The sequence below is a fragment of the Lissotriton helveticus genome, chromosome 1_2, assembly GCF_964261635.1.
Source record: "Lissotriton helveticus chromosome 1_2, aLisHel1.1, whole genome shotgun sequence".
NCBI lineage: Eukaryota > Metazoa > Chordata > Amphibia > Caudata > Salamandridae > Lissotriton > Lissotriton helveticus.
The window spans coordinates 366,120,794-366,136,955 of NC_136058.1; the positions used below are offsets into that span (position 1 = coordinate 366,120,794).

The 16,162-nt window shown below is 46.8% G+C and overlaps 1 protein-coding gene and 1 long non-coding RNA gene across 3 annotated transcripts in view; one reads left to right on the forward strand and one right to left on the reverse strand.

Moving 5' to 3' along the window:
• The window catches only part of CDC20 (cell division cycle 20), an 81,815-nt gene extending 71,596 nt beyond the window's left edge, over positions 1-10,219 (reverse strand). The window contains exons 1-2 of one of the 2 annotated variants that reach the window (XM_078672322.1): positions 10,086-10,219; positions 1,002-1,245 (exon numbers count right to left, since the gene is read on the reverse strand). In XM_078672322.1, coding sequence (XP_078528448.1) covers positions 1,002-1,227 — 226 coding nt within the window. In that variant the 5' untranslated portion in view covers positions 1,228-1,245; positions 10,086-10,219. Of the gene's footprint in view, positions 1-1,001; positions 1,246-9,685; positions 9,832-10,085 lie in introns of those variants that run through there. The other variant, XM_078672329.1, reaches the window with a different exon arrangement.
• A 14-nt stretch (positions 10,220-10,233) lies between these two features.
• LOC144805856 (uncharacterized) overlaps positions 10,234-16,162 on the forward strand; it is a 106,707-nt gene continuing 100,778 nt past the window's right edge. Inside the window, exon 1 of the long non-coding RNA XR_013605615.1 lies at positions 10,234-10,334. This is a non-coding gene — a long non-coding RNA (uncharacterized LOC144805856). The remainder of the gene's footprint in view (positions 10,335-16,162) is intronic.

Sequence of the window (16,162 nt, forward strand, 5' to 3'; positions counted from 1 at the left end):
TTCCATGGCGGTGTGCTGAGTTCACCATTGGCCTGCATGGATTGTGTGTAGCAGCACAGAGCACATGATGCATGCTGGGATGTGTGCCTGAGGATGATACAGAACATGAACCTGTGGGCTCTACTTTGGAAGCCCAAGGGCCTGGAAAGGCTAGCAGAGGGGAGGACTGCAAGCCCCAGACATGGGGATTTATATTGGTGACATCTGGGTTGGAAGCACACTGAATAAAGGGAAAGCAAAGAATCCTATGTGCATACCAAAGGTCTTATTCCAGGAGGAGTTAGTGGGACCTGGGCTCATGGTCACGGAGATGGAGAAACTGATAAGGCTGGCAAGGTCACCCTCAGAATAAAGTACTACAGAAAGTGCAAGCAGGGTAAGAACACTGGGTACAGCTAAGAAACAGTCCTTGAGCCACGCTACAGGGGAGGGACAAACCTATGGAGAGGTAGTGAAGCCAGCACTCACCGACTAAAGAAACAATGAAAACCATGACAGTCAATCAATGGTAAGGAACGGGTATCTCTTACGTCCTCTGTAAGTAAGTAAATAAAATGTATTGCAAGCAACAGCACATGAGCTGTAGAAGGCAAGACTTAACAAAAAGAGGAACATTCTTAATACAGAAGGACCGGCTCGCCACATTTGCAAATGCAGCCTACACAGTTCAGAAGAACAATGCATAGTAGACTAGACTCAAACTAGAAATGAAATGAGTGGCACAGCAGAGTTCATTTGGAGCATGATATTCTTCACATTTAGCAGTACTTTTAACATAAGTTACCTCTATACCCCCAACACAATTTAGAAGATTCACATGTTGATTCTCCCAGGGTAGCAGCAGGTAGCTTTAAAAGGCCGTGTCCAAATGATATTCCATGATCAAATGCAAAATACTGCATAACTAATAGTTGAAGTACCTTGCAGCTTTTGCATCAAACTATAGTACATTAACAAAAGCACTACACATATGAGGCCTCAGTACAAATTAAGGGTCTTACCTGGAGTCTTGGAAGGAGTTTTACTGGAGCTCTGCGACCGGTTGACTGTTTTCATGGGTGAAACTGTGCTTGTGTTCATTGAGGTGGAGACAAGGCTGGTAGAACAACTGCTACTGCTGCCCTCCTTGGCCTTGCGCTGCCATCGAGCAACAGCAGTGCCAGTGACTATGGGTGTGTCCAGCTTCAAGATACTATTGAGGTCATTTTCAAACACAAACTGCGCCATGATTAGAGTGCGTGGAGACTGAAAGGAAAGGAAAATAGTTAAGTCCAAGTGCAGATAAGGCCTCAACACAATTAAGATTGATGAGGGAAAGACAATAGTGACTGGGCCTAGAAGCAATTTAAAGTATTGCAAAGCCTAAGCCATGCACCGGGTTCCTAACACAATACAGAGGAAGGTTATGTAAATATATTTAAAAAAAATAAATAAATAATTAAAAAAAAATCAAACAAGCCAGTCTACCCAGCCAAAAGTAGCTTTTATGTAATCCATAACCCAGATAACGTTTTCTTGGAGCCAATCTACAGAAGCTACTACTACAATTGCAACAGATCCCTTATACCCGTTTTGCCAGTTTTAGTACAGCCATCATCACAATATATCATGTCAGCTTCTTTTGAAGATTTACATTTCTGGTACAGATGAAAGTTGTGCGCAAAAGAAGATCTTCACTGCCAATCAGGACTCTTCAGTGCATGGCATGCATGACACCTCAAACAACTGTCCTTCACAATCCATTGTGTGAATTTATACCCAACAATTCTCCAAGTGCCAAAACTAGATGCTGACCTGTAACCACTCACAAGCCCTCCCTCTGCAAGATACTGATTAGATATTAAATTGCACCAACCCACCATCTATCCTCTTAGATGGCCTCTTAAAAATGGAGTTACTTTTTGGCTGGGGTAAATTCCCTGGTCAAGCAATAACCACATTCCTAATCAAGGTAAGGCAACCCCTAAATAATCCTGTGCTCACACTCTGGTAGCTTGGCACAGAGCAGTCAGGCTTCACTTCGAGACAACGTGTAAACTATTTGTGCAACACTTCAACCAGGGAATCCGTGAAAACCCCACACAAATGTTCCAACCCTGGTTAAAAAAATAGAACTTAATTAGATAAAACAAGACCAAAAGGACAATTATTCCAATACGTTGAAGGTGTTTTTTTAAAGAATAAAAGAAATAAAGAACTGTAAAATATAGTTTAGAAACATAAGGATCCACTGGGGATATCAGGTCACGCCAGATTGGGACAAAGTCAAGTGTTCAGGCTGACTGATGGGAGCATGGGGCTGGCTTCAGGGACCCAGTTAGGCCCTCTAACCCAAAGTACCTTAACTCCGGTTTGTGTGGATCTGTGTCAGTTGCATAGCAGAGGCGAGGAGTCTGATGCGACAAGTGGGGAAGTGTGGCTCACTGGTTAGAAGCGGCAGACCCTGAAGCAGAGATCGGCCCGGGACCAGGGTTCAATTCCCGACGTGGCAGGGTCTGGGGTCAATGTCCGCGGACTCGATAATTCTCGCAGAGGTGCCTACGCTAACCATGGGTCCCACTCTGCACCTCTGGGAAATAGCTTGCTTAATCTCCATAACGGCTCCATCAGCGCTGGGGATGCCTGGCTTCACCTTGGAGGTGCCCAGGAGGGACCATCTCACAGGGAAAGCCAGGACGGGTTCCCCAGCGGTATACAGCGCCAGGACACTCCGAGATGGAGTAACAGTGCGCTTCACAAGTATACTTAATACTACTACTACTAGATGCATAGAGGAAACTGTTGATAGCACTTGAAATGCAAAGACCTGTGTCAAGGATGCTGCACAGAGGGGGCACTGAAGCTGGAATGTGGAGGTTCGGTGTCACCAGCAAGGCTACCATCAACGAGGATGTGACTAGCTTGTGCCGGTGAAAGGAGGAGTACAGTGGCAGTTACAATGGTCTGTCCCAAAATGCAGGGGCATGGCAAGTCTTTTGTGATGGGTCCAATCCATGCAATAATGGTGATTGGTCAGTTCGGCTCAAAGACGTGGCGCACGGCCGAGGAGATGAGTTTGTTCTGCTGAGGGATGTGTTACTCAGCAGAGGAATCATTGGTTCTGCTAGAGAAACACTCAGGCCCACTCGCAAGGGTCCAGGACTGGGGTGGCAACAATTGGTAGGGTAGACTCAGATGGCACAGTCTAGGTGCAGAACCACGTTGGTTGAAGTCTTACCCCCTTGAGACTTCAAATCGGGAGGCCAGCCAGCTAGCCGTTTTGAGTCAGTTCAAGTGATGCGTTCTAGTCCCCTCACCCAGGCAAGAGGGTAGCAGGTCAGCACAGCAAGGTCAGCAAACCATAGTGGCAGTTCATTCAGCAGCACAGCACTCCTTCCTGGTAGTAGTCTTCACAGTACTAGAAGTGTACTGAGGTGGTGGTGTCCGGTCCAGTACTTACCCAGTCATGCCTTTGAAGAGAGGGAGACTTCAAAGACACGCCTTTGATGTGCACAGAGGTCCTACCTTACTGTCCTGGCTCCCGACTCACTATGGGGAGCAAGGGGTGGGTTTAATTATTTATTTATTTCAAAGGTTTTATATAGCTACTGGACCTAAGAGTATCAGAGGGCTTTACAAGGATGGTGAACATAAATGAGATAAAATTAACAATTAAGCGAAAAAGAGTTATAGTATGATAATGCATTCAACAGGGCTAAGGGGGCGAAGAGACCGAGATAAAATTAAGTGGAAAATGAATATTAAAAGTTAGGAGAGAGAGTGGGTGAAGAGAGGGGGAGTGAGAGGGGGAGTGAGAATGAAGGGATTGAGAGGGGGTGGGAAGAGGAGTGGACAAGGGAAGAGAAAGGAGTGAACATGGTCAGAGTCAGTAACATTAGATATCCCAATACTTGTTGAGAAGAAGTACTTTGAGTTCCTTTTTGAAGAGAGGGTAAGAGGGGTTGCAGCGAAGATCTTTAGGGAGAGAGTTCCAAATTGTAGGAGCATTACCAGAGAACGCAGGGGATTGGGTCTTTTGACATTTGAGTCTGGGTGGGATCAAGACAAGGGAGTTTGTGCTCCTCAGGGACCTGGAGCAACCTGCTTGGTGTAGTTTTGTTGTAAGGTAAGAAGGGGTGTTTTGGTGAAGAGCTTTGTGAGTGATGCAGGCAATCTTGTAGGTGGATCTTCCTTCTATTGGGAGCCAATTGAGATTTTTGAGGACAGGGAGATGTGATCACATTTTTTACAATCAGAGATGTCTCTCAGCTAGATTGAGGACCTTATTGTGGAGATAGGGCCCAGCCTACTCAGGCGCATGTGAGGCTGGGTCCAGCGCAGCCCTCCCATCCTGCCAGGATGGCCCATCAAGTCACACCTAAGCTCACATTGTGTGAGGCTGTCTAGGGGGGAATATACAAAGCCCAACTGTCACCCACCCCAGACATGTGATCAGAGACAGGTAGCAGGCACTAAATGGCTCAATTAAGAAAATGCCAACTATCTTAAAGTGGCATTTAAGGAATTGCAATTTAAAATTCTATTTCACCATCAGGTTGGATTTTAAATTGGGATTCCAGAGACACCAAACTTGAATCAATTATATATTCCCATTTGTAAATTACTCAAAAAATATATGGTAATCCCAATGTTATCCTATCGGAGATCTAGGCGACAGGATATGTCACTACCAGGACATGTAAAACTAAAAAGTACACATCCTATACAGTGTGTCCTACTCTCTGTGTTGGCCAGGGCCTAACTTATGGGTAGCTTCTGTGTATCAAAAGGAAAGTTTGGGCCTGGCAAAATGTTCAGTTTGCTAGGTCAACTTAGCAAGTTTAAAACTGCACATAGACTGCAGGCCTAAGACATGCTTGAAGTGCATGTTAGGTGGGTAACAATCAGTGCTGCAGGCCCACTAGAAACATTTAATTTACAGGCCCTGGGTACAGGCAGTACCACTTTCAAAGGGACTTAAGTAAATTAAATATGCAAACTAGGGATGATCCAATATTACCATGTTTAGGGGCGAGAGCACAAGTACTTTATCACTGGTAAAGTGTGCAGAATCCTAATACAAGCACAAACAAGGTCAGCAAAAGGGAGAGGAAGGCAAAACGTTTAGGGGCTACACTGAAAAGGGCCATGCTTCAACAACAGAACCACGGTCTTACTTAAACCTACAGAAGAACCTATAAACTGTTAAGAGGCACCCAGCAGCTTGATATCTAGGAAAAACAGAGTAAAAGATGCCTCTGACCTAATTTGAAAACAAGCCACAATTAGTGCAAATCGCTAAATACAAAGACCACAAATGACAAAATGTGATGCCAACCCTGAAACAATAAGATCAGCAGCATAACTCTGGAAAATGCACTATAAAAGGCCCATGGCTATGAAGGATCTGGGCATTGTCAAAAGGGAACTACAGGCCGAGAAAAATCATGAAGGTTAGTAGACCTGCACTTGAATAAACTACTTGATCTAACTAATTTACTTAACATGTAAACTGGTCTCACATTGTGTGATCCAAGGCAAATATTTAATTTTACAGTCTTTCTTCCTTATCAAGTCATGTCATTGTTTGATTAATTAAAATCTTTACAATTCCCCCAGATGTGCATAAAAATCATAGTAGAAATATCACATTTATAAAATACACCTGATTTTAACTAATGTACTGGACACGTAAACTGGTCTCACATTGTGGGATCCAAGGCAAATATTTAATTTTAGAGACTTTCTTCCTTATCAAGTCATGTCATTGTTTGATTAATTAAAATCATTACAATTCCCCCAGATGTGCATAAAAATCATAGTAGAAATATCACATTTATAAAATACACCTGATTTTAACTAATGTACTGGACACGTAAACTGGTCTCACATTGTGGGATCCAAGGCAAATATTTAATTTTACAGACTTTCGTCCTGATCATATTTGAGAGCATATTCAACTATGGGAGTCAAGTATTTCTGCTATTTGATTAAATAGATGTAAACCCACTTATGGCCTGACCCTATACACAGAGAGAATGTGACCAAATGAAAACCAGATTTAAAGGCATAATTATAGCCCCTTCATTTTGAGTGAACAGAACACCTGCTCTTTGTCAGCTCATCAGAACGGGCGAGCAGGTCCTAAATATAGCTCGCCCTGATAAAATCAGACTAGTCTTAGCAAGTGGGCAAGTTTCTCAAGGCCTGCACTAGACTTCACTAGTTAGACACGTGTGCTCACTTTAGTGCCCTCAACTCTTTGCCAGCAGGTTACAGGCAGGAGTCTACTACAGAAGACTCAATTCGCCTAGGCTTCGACCAAGGAAATTCCCTGTGCGGACCTACACCAACACTAGGCTAGACACTCTCTGCAGTATCATAGAGTAGAAGATAGTTCAGTGCACCAGCCCTAGACCATGCCATCCTTCCAAGCAACATGGTTCATCTCCATAAAGAGTCAAGTAACTAACAAGTGTCTTTGAACATAAAAACCAATTTCCATGTCATACTGAGATGAACTCTTCCCTATTTATGACAATCTCAATCAGAGAGGAATTGGAAGGGGTCTTTGCTCTGCATCCTTACACAATACCAAAAGTGCTACACAAATCAAACCGATGCCGACAGGAGCATACAGGATTCATTAGAGCAACTGCCCAGGTAAACAAAGGAGCGGCCTGTGCCATGGAAGCCATGCTCCGTTCACCATGGAGCGAGCAGTTCAGCACCAGAGAGTATTCCTCCTTGAATCCCAAACTCTGAACACCTTGGAAGATACTGTACCCATGAGCTACTAGATCTCCACCAACCTCCTTTTAAGCTGGTCAGGCCTACAGATAGATAAAGCCTACTTTGTCTAGATGCTCTTCCCCTCACTGCTTTGAACTTGTAAACGCCTAATCTCTTCTTTACTGGTTGCCTTCTCATACAAGTCTATAAACGCCAGAGTACCCTTTATAAAAAGGATACTAGTCCGTTCTGCTTCCAGTTAACCTTTCAATAACGCTCATTTTCTGAAAATGCCTCAATGAATTGCACACAGTAACCCTCCAATCTACTCAAACATCAAATGCACCACAATAGAGAGCATCCTTTCCCTAGCTCACAATGGAACCTCACGCTACCTTTACATGTCTTGAATAAGTGTATGCTACCCTATTCCCATTACTTAACCACACACCTTTCTTTGTAGAAAACCTACATCTTCCTAGCACACCCCGAATGGCAAAAGGCCCAGTCTAAACCATTTCTCAAAGGAACAGGACATAGTTTTTCCCTATTCAACCCATGCATGCTCGTTTTAGCAAGTGTACTGCTCCAATTCGTCAAATTGAGTGGTTTACCCCAAAGCCACCCTTTATATTTGCTACACCTCCAACAGCCCAGCAACACTCTGCTTCCAAATTCTCAGACATGCCCTTCCATTAGTGCACCCCAAGTGACTCCCATTCAATGTGTGTCCACACTGGAGGATTTGGACCCCACCCCCACTGTAGAATAGTTTTTCCATTCCGTACATTTTGGAACTAGTGTCCTGATTGCTGGCAGTGGAATGATGTAATAGAATGTTGGTGTGTGTTGGAAGAGTAAGCTGGGAGATGGGGACAGCTGGAGGGAGGATGGAGCTCTGAGTGACCTACTTCATGTTGCTGTAATCTAAGGTCCTAATGTGAAATAAATTACTTCAATGGTTCTATATCCCTGATGACATTGTTGCCTTCAGCTCACCCAGATACAACAAATTAACACTGAAGACCACTGAATGATGCACCACAAGACCTAGGAGTAAGTGGCAAGTGTACACCTCATTTCATCTGCATCTTTTATCCAAGACCATATCCAAACCAAAAGATCACACTACGCCATTTAAAACTGCTCCATGACCCATAGAACATAACTACAAGCCCTTCGCCGACTATCACCAAACCCTGAAAGACAATAACTACCTGAGCTCTGACAGTCGGCAGTGGCAACTTTTGATAGGGAGGTTAAAATCTCATTGCAACATATTCTCTGATGGAATTTTTCAAATAAGTTCTCTTGATCTGTGACATTTCCACAGGAGTCGTTTCACAGGGTCAGTAATATAAATTGTACAACCTACAAAATATGCCTCCCTTGGACATCATTCAAGTCTATTGGAGGGTGAAGAGGAGCCCAGAGGCCAGACACTCATTTGATGAGACGAGAAGGGTACTCAACTTTCTCTTTGCAGGAAGCTTAGCATGGAGAAACTGCACATAAGTAAACACATTACGCACATGCCAAGAGAACACTTATGTTCAGGGTAAGTGCAGATATGGATTACCTAGGACATTTTTGGAGTTGGGTTTTAGTCTAAACCCCCAACATTCAACTAAATGAGGTCAACTTTAAAGGTAACTCAGTCAGATATTGACCAGACCAAGCATTTATATATGTATTACTTTCTTCCAATTCAGCATATCCAATGCACCATATTCTCACCCAATACCTCAATAGATCTTCTAAATCAACTCAGACTCATCTCAAATCTTTCTACTACTCCTTGCGCCTTGAGACCCTCCCAGGTGAGTAGTGCGCTATACAAATGGCATGATTGATTTACAATACACTACCCTATCTCACCCTATACCTCTATCAATATATCCTCTATATCCACTCTATTCATCCCAAACCTCATACCGCTACAACGATCCCCAAAATAACACTTTCTAGACTGTCCCCTACTCGACCCCTCCTTGCATCATCTGAAACCTTTTCCATTATGCCGATCCCCAAAACAAGGCTTTCTAAACCCTTCCCCTCGACATCCCTTTTTACTCAACCCAAGCCTCCTTCTACTGGTATGAGCTCCAAAATCAACAACAAACAATCTTTTCTCTCCACTATCCTTTCAATGAAAATAAGAGACTAATATGTCCATTTCTCATATTTCACTATAATAATTCACCACCAATACTCCATGGGTTCCAGAGTAGCGTGCTATTCGCCAAAAAAGCCCTTCAACACCCCATTGGGGGTAACAAGCGCTATATAAATGCAAAATTTTCTCCCCTTCTATCCATCCCCTATCCTTCTCAATCCATTTGACTGACTAACCTATCCACCACTCAAATTACTTTCATATTTCACTATACCAATTCAACAGTAAAACTTTATTGTTTCCAGAGTAGCGTGCTACTTGCAAAAAAAACACTTTGGTGGCTCATCAGGGGTAGTAAGCGCTATATAAATGCAATTATAATACAATACCTATTGCAAGGTTTGAGGGACACGTTTATAAAATGAATACATTTAATGGCTAAATGGTCCAGCGGGTACGTTTTAGCAGTGGAACTAAATGTTAACCTAAAACTGGGCAGGGGCCAAAAGTGACATGTATGGTAAGATCATTACCTTAGGCCTGCCAACTCAGTGGAGGTCTATTGGACAGGTTGGAAATATAGAAAGAACAACGAGATACTGGTTTGTAATCCCAGTTGGCCAAATGGCATGCTCTCGGCAATCACTTTTTGAACTTATTTATGCTCGGTTTTGACAAGATTGGGAGTATTTGGAATAATTGTAAAAGCTGGTAGCACACGTAGAATTAAAAAAAAAATGATTAGATAATAATCGGGGACGGGACCAGTACCCCGGCTCGTGATATACCTAATAAATGCAGCTAAACATATACCCTCAGCTGCAGGTCGCAGTATGCTGCATTCTCTGGGCTGCTTACCTGCTAGATCCTGGGACAACCAGTCACTATGACAGGGGGTGAAAGAGTGAAAGTGGCGCGGCAGGGAGACGTTAAAGGGGACAGGAACCCAACGCTTAAGGAGCAGGGCCGAGGGCAGGAGACCCGACCGCAGGAACAACCCGCAAAGTGTGGGACGGTTGGACCCCGAGCAGAGTGGCATGGCCCCCGCGGCCAGGCCGACACCCCACCGGAGCCCAGAGCCTGAACGGAGGGAGCCGGTCACACGACCAACGGCCCCCGCAGCAGACAACAGAAGGGGTCAGGACCCCCCCGCCATGTGCCCTCCCGCGGGATCCTTGCATTGCTCCCCCTCCCTGCTGGTGCCCCCGAGGGGCACCGTCCAACCAAACCCCGCCACCGCCCCCGCGCCCATCCTCACCTCCCGGTTCCACTCAGACCAACCCTCACTCGCGGTCGGTTTTCAAACGGGACTCCTCGCGCATGCGCAAACTTTAAAAGCCAGCCTCCGGCCGCTCTCATTGGTGCACTTGAAAAGAAACCGAGGCGCACCCGTTGCCATGGTGAGAGGGGGACGCCGGCGGGGAGCGTGAAATGGAAGAAGGGCTGAGGCACGCTGGCTTCCGCACGTGCACGTCCGGGGTAATGGAGAGAAAAGAAAGACCAACAGGTAGAACAACTTTATTAATTTTATTAAATGCGATTTTATATAGCGCGAACTTTACCCAAAGGTGTCAGAGCGCTTTACAAAACGACAGTTATATTACATAAGGACTTCGGAGTATATGAGTTACATAAAAGATACAAACAGAAAAACTCTAAATTCACCAAAAAATGGTAGGAGTACATACGTGTACTAATGGTTAGAGCTGCATATATACAAACTGTAAATCACTCAATATTACATCTTAAAAAGTGATTAGGGTTGGACAATTATATATTACATATTTACAGAGCATGACATTCTTTCTGTCATTCAGCCAGGCGTTCTAGGTCGGTGTTGCACTTAGGGGCAGTGGTCTTGGGTCCGTAGGTCAAAAACATTCAAGTACTAACAAAGCGCGGCTCTTGAAAGCGTTCATTGTGTTTGTCTGTAAGAAATTCAGTAAAAAAGTGTATGGTTGGTCTATTACATAAAGGACTTTTATTGCCAGCCAAGGTTCATTTTTAGGTCTCGCCGAGACAGCGTCTTCGAGACATACTGTATCTAGGATATGAACTTCAAAAAACACCCATCTTTTTCATTGGTTCCTGTAGCGCTCTAGTGTTTCGCGGGTCTCGGCTGAGGCCCGGAAACACATCCACACATTGTAGCACCTTCTGGCCAGGCGTGGCCAGAAGGCTTTAAATAAAGGGACCGGAGTCGCTCGTGACTTCCGGTCCGTACCTGCCAAGCTGAGTGAAGTGTCCCCTCCTTGTGTGTGTGTGTGACCGGGGTCCGTGGCCCGTGAGTCTGGTGGGCCACGAATAGATAGAGTCCCTACACTGGCGACGAGGGCGGGCACTGGTGTGGTGAGCCCGTGAGCCCTGCGGCGGAGCAGCGCGTCTGGAAGCGCGTCGCGCCTACCTGCTTCGTGTCGACCTGCGGAGGCCCGGCTGTGCCGGGGAAGTGAAGGCGGCGCGGAACTGGGCCGGTAAGCAGCGTGTGAGGAGCTGCATCAGGGACCGGCGCTGTCTGTGTGGAGCGAGTGTCGGGCCTGGGAAGGCTTTCGGCGGCCTCGTGTGGTTCGCGCATGCGCTGTGGAGTCACCCTGTGCGCACACTGGGCCTAGGACGGCCTGCGTCTGCATCGGAAGAGGCGCGCATGCGCAGAAGAGACGGCTGGAGCGGCCCGGCGCCTGTGTGGCGCGAAAACGTCCCTGAAGGCCGCGAGTGCGGCGTGTGTCCTCACGGTGAGGAATAGAGGTTCTAAATCGCTGGGGGAAGCCCGGCTAAGCGGGGAACTGACTGTGAATCAAGCCTTGGCGCATCCAATCGACAAGAATGTATATTAAATGACATTTTTGGAAAAAAAAAAAAAAATATTTTCCATCAAGCATTGGCACAGCCAATCCGGACATCACTAAATAACATTTTGTCTACAGTATCAACTACATTGGGGCCAACAAAGAACAAGTAGTAAACAGGGAGCAAGGCAATACGTAGAAGACAGTCATACCAGGAGGGGAGTACGTCACCTGTCGAAAACACTAACATGTCAGGACAAGAAGGGGGAGCGACAGGGGGGACACCACAGGCTGCGCAACCGGCAGCAGTGGCAGGAACAGTGGCACAGCAAGCTGTGGGGACAGTCGTCCAACATTCCCCACACTCACAAATCAACCCCTTGCCGCCATTTAGTGCCCACATTGAGCCAAATACCGCTGCACCGAGATGGGCGATGTGGCTGCGCCGCCTGAACAATTACTTCACGGCGACGCGTGAGAAGGACGAGGAGGTGAAACGCTCCCTTTTGCTGCATTTTGGAGGAGATGAACTCCACAAGTTGTTCACGCATCTACCAAATACAGGAGCAGCTACAGACTACAACGCAGCGGTACAAGCGCTGAATGACCATTTCGACCCCCAGTTAAATCCCCATTACGAACGATTCAAATTCAGACAGTCCAAACAGCGAGAAGGTGAGACCATGGATGCGTTCCATGCAAGACTCAGGGAGATGATAAGCACCTGCCCGGACGACGATCAAACGAAGGAAGTGACGGCGCAACTGATCCAGGGCTGTAGAAGTAAGCATTTGAGGACACTAATTTTGCGACAGTCGCGCATTACGCTGGACGAAATTCTGATGCTCGCCAGGTCACACGAACTGTCGGATGCTCGTGCCACCGCGATGGAGGAAGCTATAAACCCATCCACCAGCCATGAAGTGACGGTGAAGACAGAAAGAGTGGACGCGATGAAAAGCAGCAACAACAGGGGCAGAGGAAGATGGCCTACCCGAACGCAGCGACAAGCCCCGTGTGGAGCATGCGGATATGAGGAACACAGTCAAAATGGCTGTCCGGCACGTGGTAAAGCATGCGCCAAGTGTGGCGGAATGAACCATTTCGCAAGCGTCTGCAGAGGGGGTGCCAGAGGAACGTTCAGAGGTCGGGAATCGGCAGGGAAGAAAACTCCAAACAGGGCAGTCAGACAACTGACGCTAGAAGATTCCCGTGAGAAATCGGCTGCAACGGGCAACAGACCACAGCCCCGACATCCACAATACCCAGATGAATCGTCAACGGATGAAGACGATGAGTGTTATTATGTCTCATTTGTCAGCGAGTTGAAGAGAAGACGGAGACCACAACCTAAGTGCGAAATACAGATCGATGGATCAACAGTAACAGGTGTCATAGACACCGGGGCAACGATCAATGTGATGGGGTGTCAGCACTACAACGCTTTGAGACCAAGACCGGAACTACTGCCATCGAAAGCACGCATCCTCACATATGGGAGCACGAAACCTTTACCCCTCAAAGGAAGGATGACTGTGCAAGTAAGAGCAGAGGGACAGGAGATCACCACTACGTTTCACGTAATAGATCGAGAAGCGGATCTACTCATAGGAAGCCATACCGCCGAAGACCTCAAATTGATAGCATTTGCAAACATAGTGAAGGCGCTACACACCGAAGAGCTCCTACAAAGATTCCCCTCGCTATTCAACGGTCTGGGCACCATCAAACGACCGCCTGTCAAGCTACACATAGACAAAGCAATACAACCAGTTTGTAGACATGATATCACAGCTGGCGTGTCCCCGTGCACTGGTGGCCGAAGATATTGTGAGTCAATATGAGCATGACGCCACGATGGTGAGAGTGGCAGCGGCCCTAGACTCAGGATCCTGGGAGAGTTTCCTGCGCAACGTAAGCGACTGGAGTGAAACTGACCGAAACCGACTGTCTCAAATTTGGCGAGTGCACAACGAACTGAGCAAAGCCAGCAATGGACTAATCCTGAGAGGGTCGCGGATAGTCATCCCAGTGACACTCCAAGACCAAGCAACCCTGCTAGCACATGAGGGACACCAAGGGACCAGAAGAATGAAGGCGAGAATGAGGGAAAAGGTATGGTTCCCTTACATGGACGAAAAGGTAGACAGCGTGGTAAAAAACTGCCGAGCGTGTCAGCTCACGAGCACACCAGAGTCGCCAGCCCCGGTCATCACGGAGGAGCCATCACCATCTCCATGGAGCTGGATCAGCCTAGACTTTGGTAGTTTCCCGGATGGGAGAGTGACAGTAGTGATGGTGGATAGTTACACCAAGTACCCCGTGGTGGAGCTGGCTGCATCCACAAGTTTCGCAAACATCCACCCGCTGCTTAGTAAAACTTTCGCGCTGTTTGGCATTCCCCGAAGAATCAAAACGGACAATGGCCCGCCATTCCAAGGAGCTGAGTTCAAGGAATTTGTAAAGGAACTGGGTATAAAACATCACAGAATCACTCCGCAATGGCCACAGGCGAATGGGGAGGCCGAGCGTTTTATGAGGACAGTCAACAAAACCCTACGAATCGCCATGGTCGAGGGCAAGGACCCCGAATTAGCACTGCAACTGTTTCTGCGAGAATATCGGAGCACCCCACATAGCACAACCCAAAGGTCCCCATGGTCGTTGATGTTTGCCGGACCAAGGAGGGATCGACTGCCCATGGCGGACAATTGGAAAGTGGCGCCATACCGACCGGCGGCCACCCAAGAACGACGGCGACAGACCAATGAAAGGGCCAGTTACCGGAGGAGGGCTCAAGACAGAGAGCTCTGCCCAGGGGACACGGCGCTGATGCGAGCCAGAAGACCGGGAGGCAAGTTCCGTACACCCTACGAGGTTGACCCGTGGGTCATCAAGACGACAAAGGGTACGGCCGTGACAGCACAGAGAAATGACGAAGTAGTAACCCGAAATATATCTTGGTTCAAGCGCATCCCAGCGAGCCAGGACACCCGACAAGATAGTGAGACACAGGAAACAGAGAGGTCGGAGCAAGATAACGGCAACATCCACGCAACGGACAGAGAGAGAGCATCTGAACCGATGAGAGGAACACAGCCTGGGTCACAAGCAACCAGGGGAGGTGAGAGCTACCATCTAAGACCCAACCCTAGACCCAGTGTAAAACTTGCTGATTTTGTGTGTTGACTTTTGACAGTCCTGTCCCAAGAATAAACAAGGGACCAAGTTGGAATGGGATGTAGCGCTCTAGTGTTTCGCGGGTCTCGGCTGAGGCCCGGAAACACATCCACACATTGTAGCACCTTCTGGCCAGGCGTGGCCAGAAGGCTTTAAATAAAGGGACCGGAGTCGCTCGTGACTTCCGGTCCGTACCTGCCAAGCTGAGTGAAGTGTCCCCTCCTTGTGTGTGTGTGTGACCGGGGTCCGTGGCCCGTGAGTCTGGTGGGCCACGAATAGATAGAGTCCCTACAGTTCCTATTGCTGTCCTTTAGATATATATTTTTTTTGCGGATTTATATAGCACGTACTCTGGAGCTCTTTACATGAGCAGCAGTTTTATTACACAAGGACACATTCATTTTTTATTGGTTGGCACAGGGTGATTAAGTGATTTACTGAGAATCACAGGATGTGGAGTCAACACCGAGGCGCGAACCTTGGTTTCCCAACTCCAAATTCGGCAGTCTAGCTGTGAGACCACATCATCTCACCATATATTCACTATATATCCATATGTTCACCCAATATTGGTTATTCATTAGTGAATACACCTAGTAGTCCCTCCTTTTTGAAGCTTATATTCTCCCATGAGGACTGCCCCTCTTACATGTATTCTTACTGTTCAGGTTATTTATACTTAGATAGACTCTTTTTTTAGTTGGCCTGCCTCTTTGCTTGGTAACTGTCCTGCTTACTTGTGCAGTGAAACATCTTTCGTATTATTTGTTTGCCTTCCCTTTATCTGCATGCCCCCCTCACTCCTTCCTCAACACTGCTTTGCTTCATATCCCTTAATTTCCCCATGCCTCCCCCTTACCCCTCCCACAACGCTGTTCTCAGGCCCCCACCACCTCTCTGAGACCACTGCTGTTTTGCTCATTTTCCTTTTTTACTTTACAAGCACACACTTTTATTTATATAGTGCACCTAGCCATGGGCTCCGGGAAATTAAATAATCAGCCCATTATAACATGATGTTGAGCCTCACAGCAGGCTTGAACCGGCATCCCCAGCTCACCTGTGGGCAGCTCTCACCACTGCCTACTTATGTTGTAGGGTGCAGTACCATATGTGGCCAAACAATGTCCCAAGGGACACGTGACAGCCTGTAGTACTGCATCCTTACAACACTGCTTGTTCAGCATCTCTTTTTGCACCTGCCCCCTTTTGCTCCTCTGGTTCCCTTTCTCTTCGCCCTCACGTGGTATTGCATAGTATGTGTTACCCTCAGCTTTTCACTGCCCGTCAGCTTGAGACATTGTATTGTGTCTCTTGAGGATCTGTGAATTAAATAAAAATGAAAGGTTAATTATTTCTGCTGGCGCTTTTC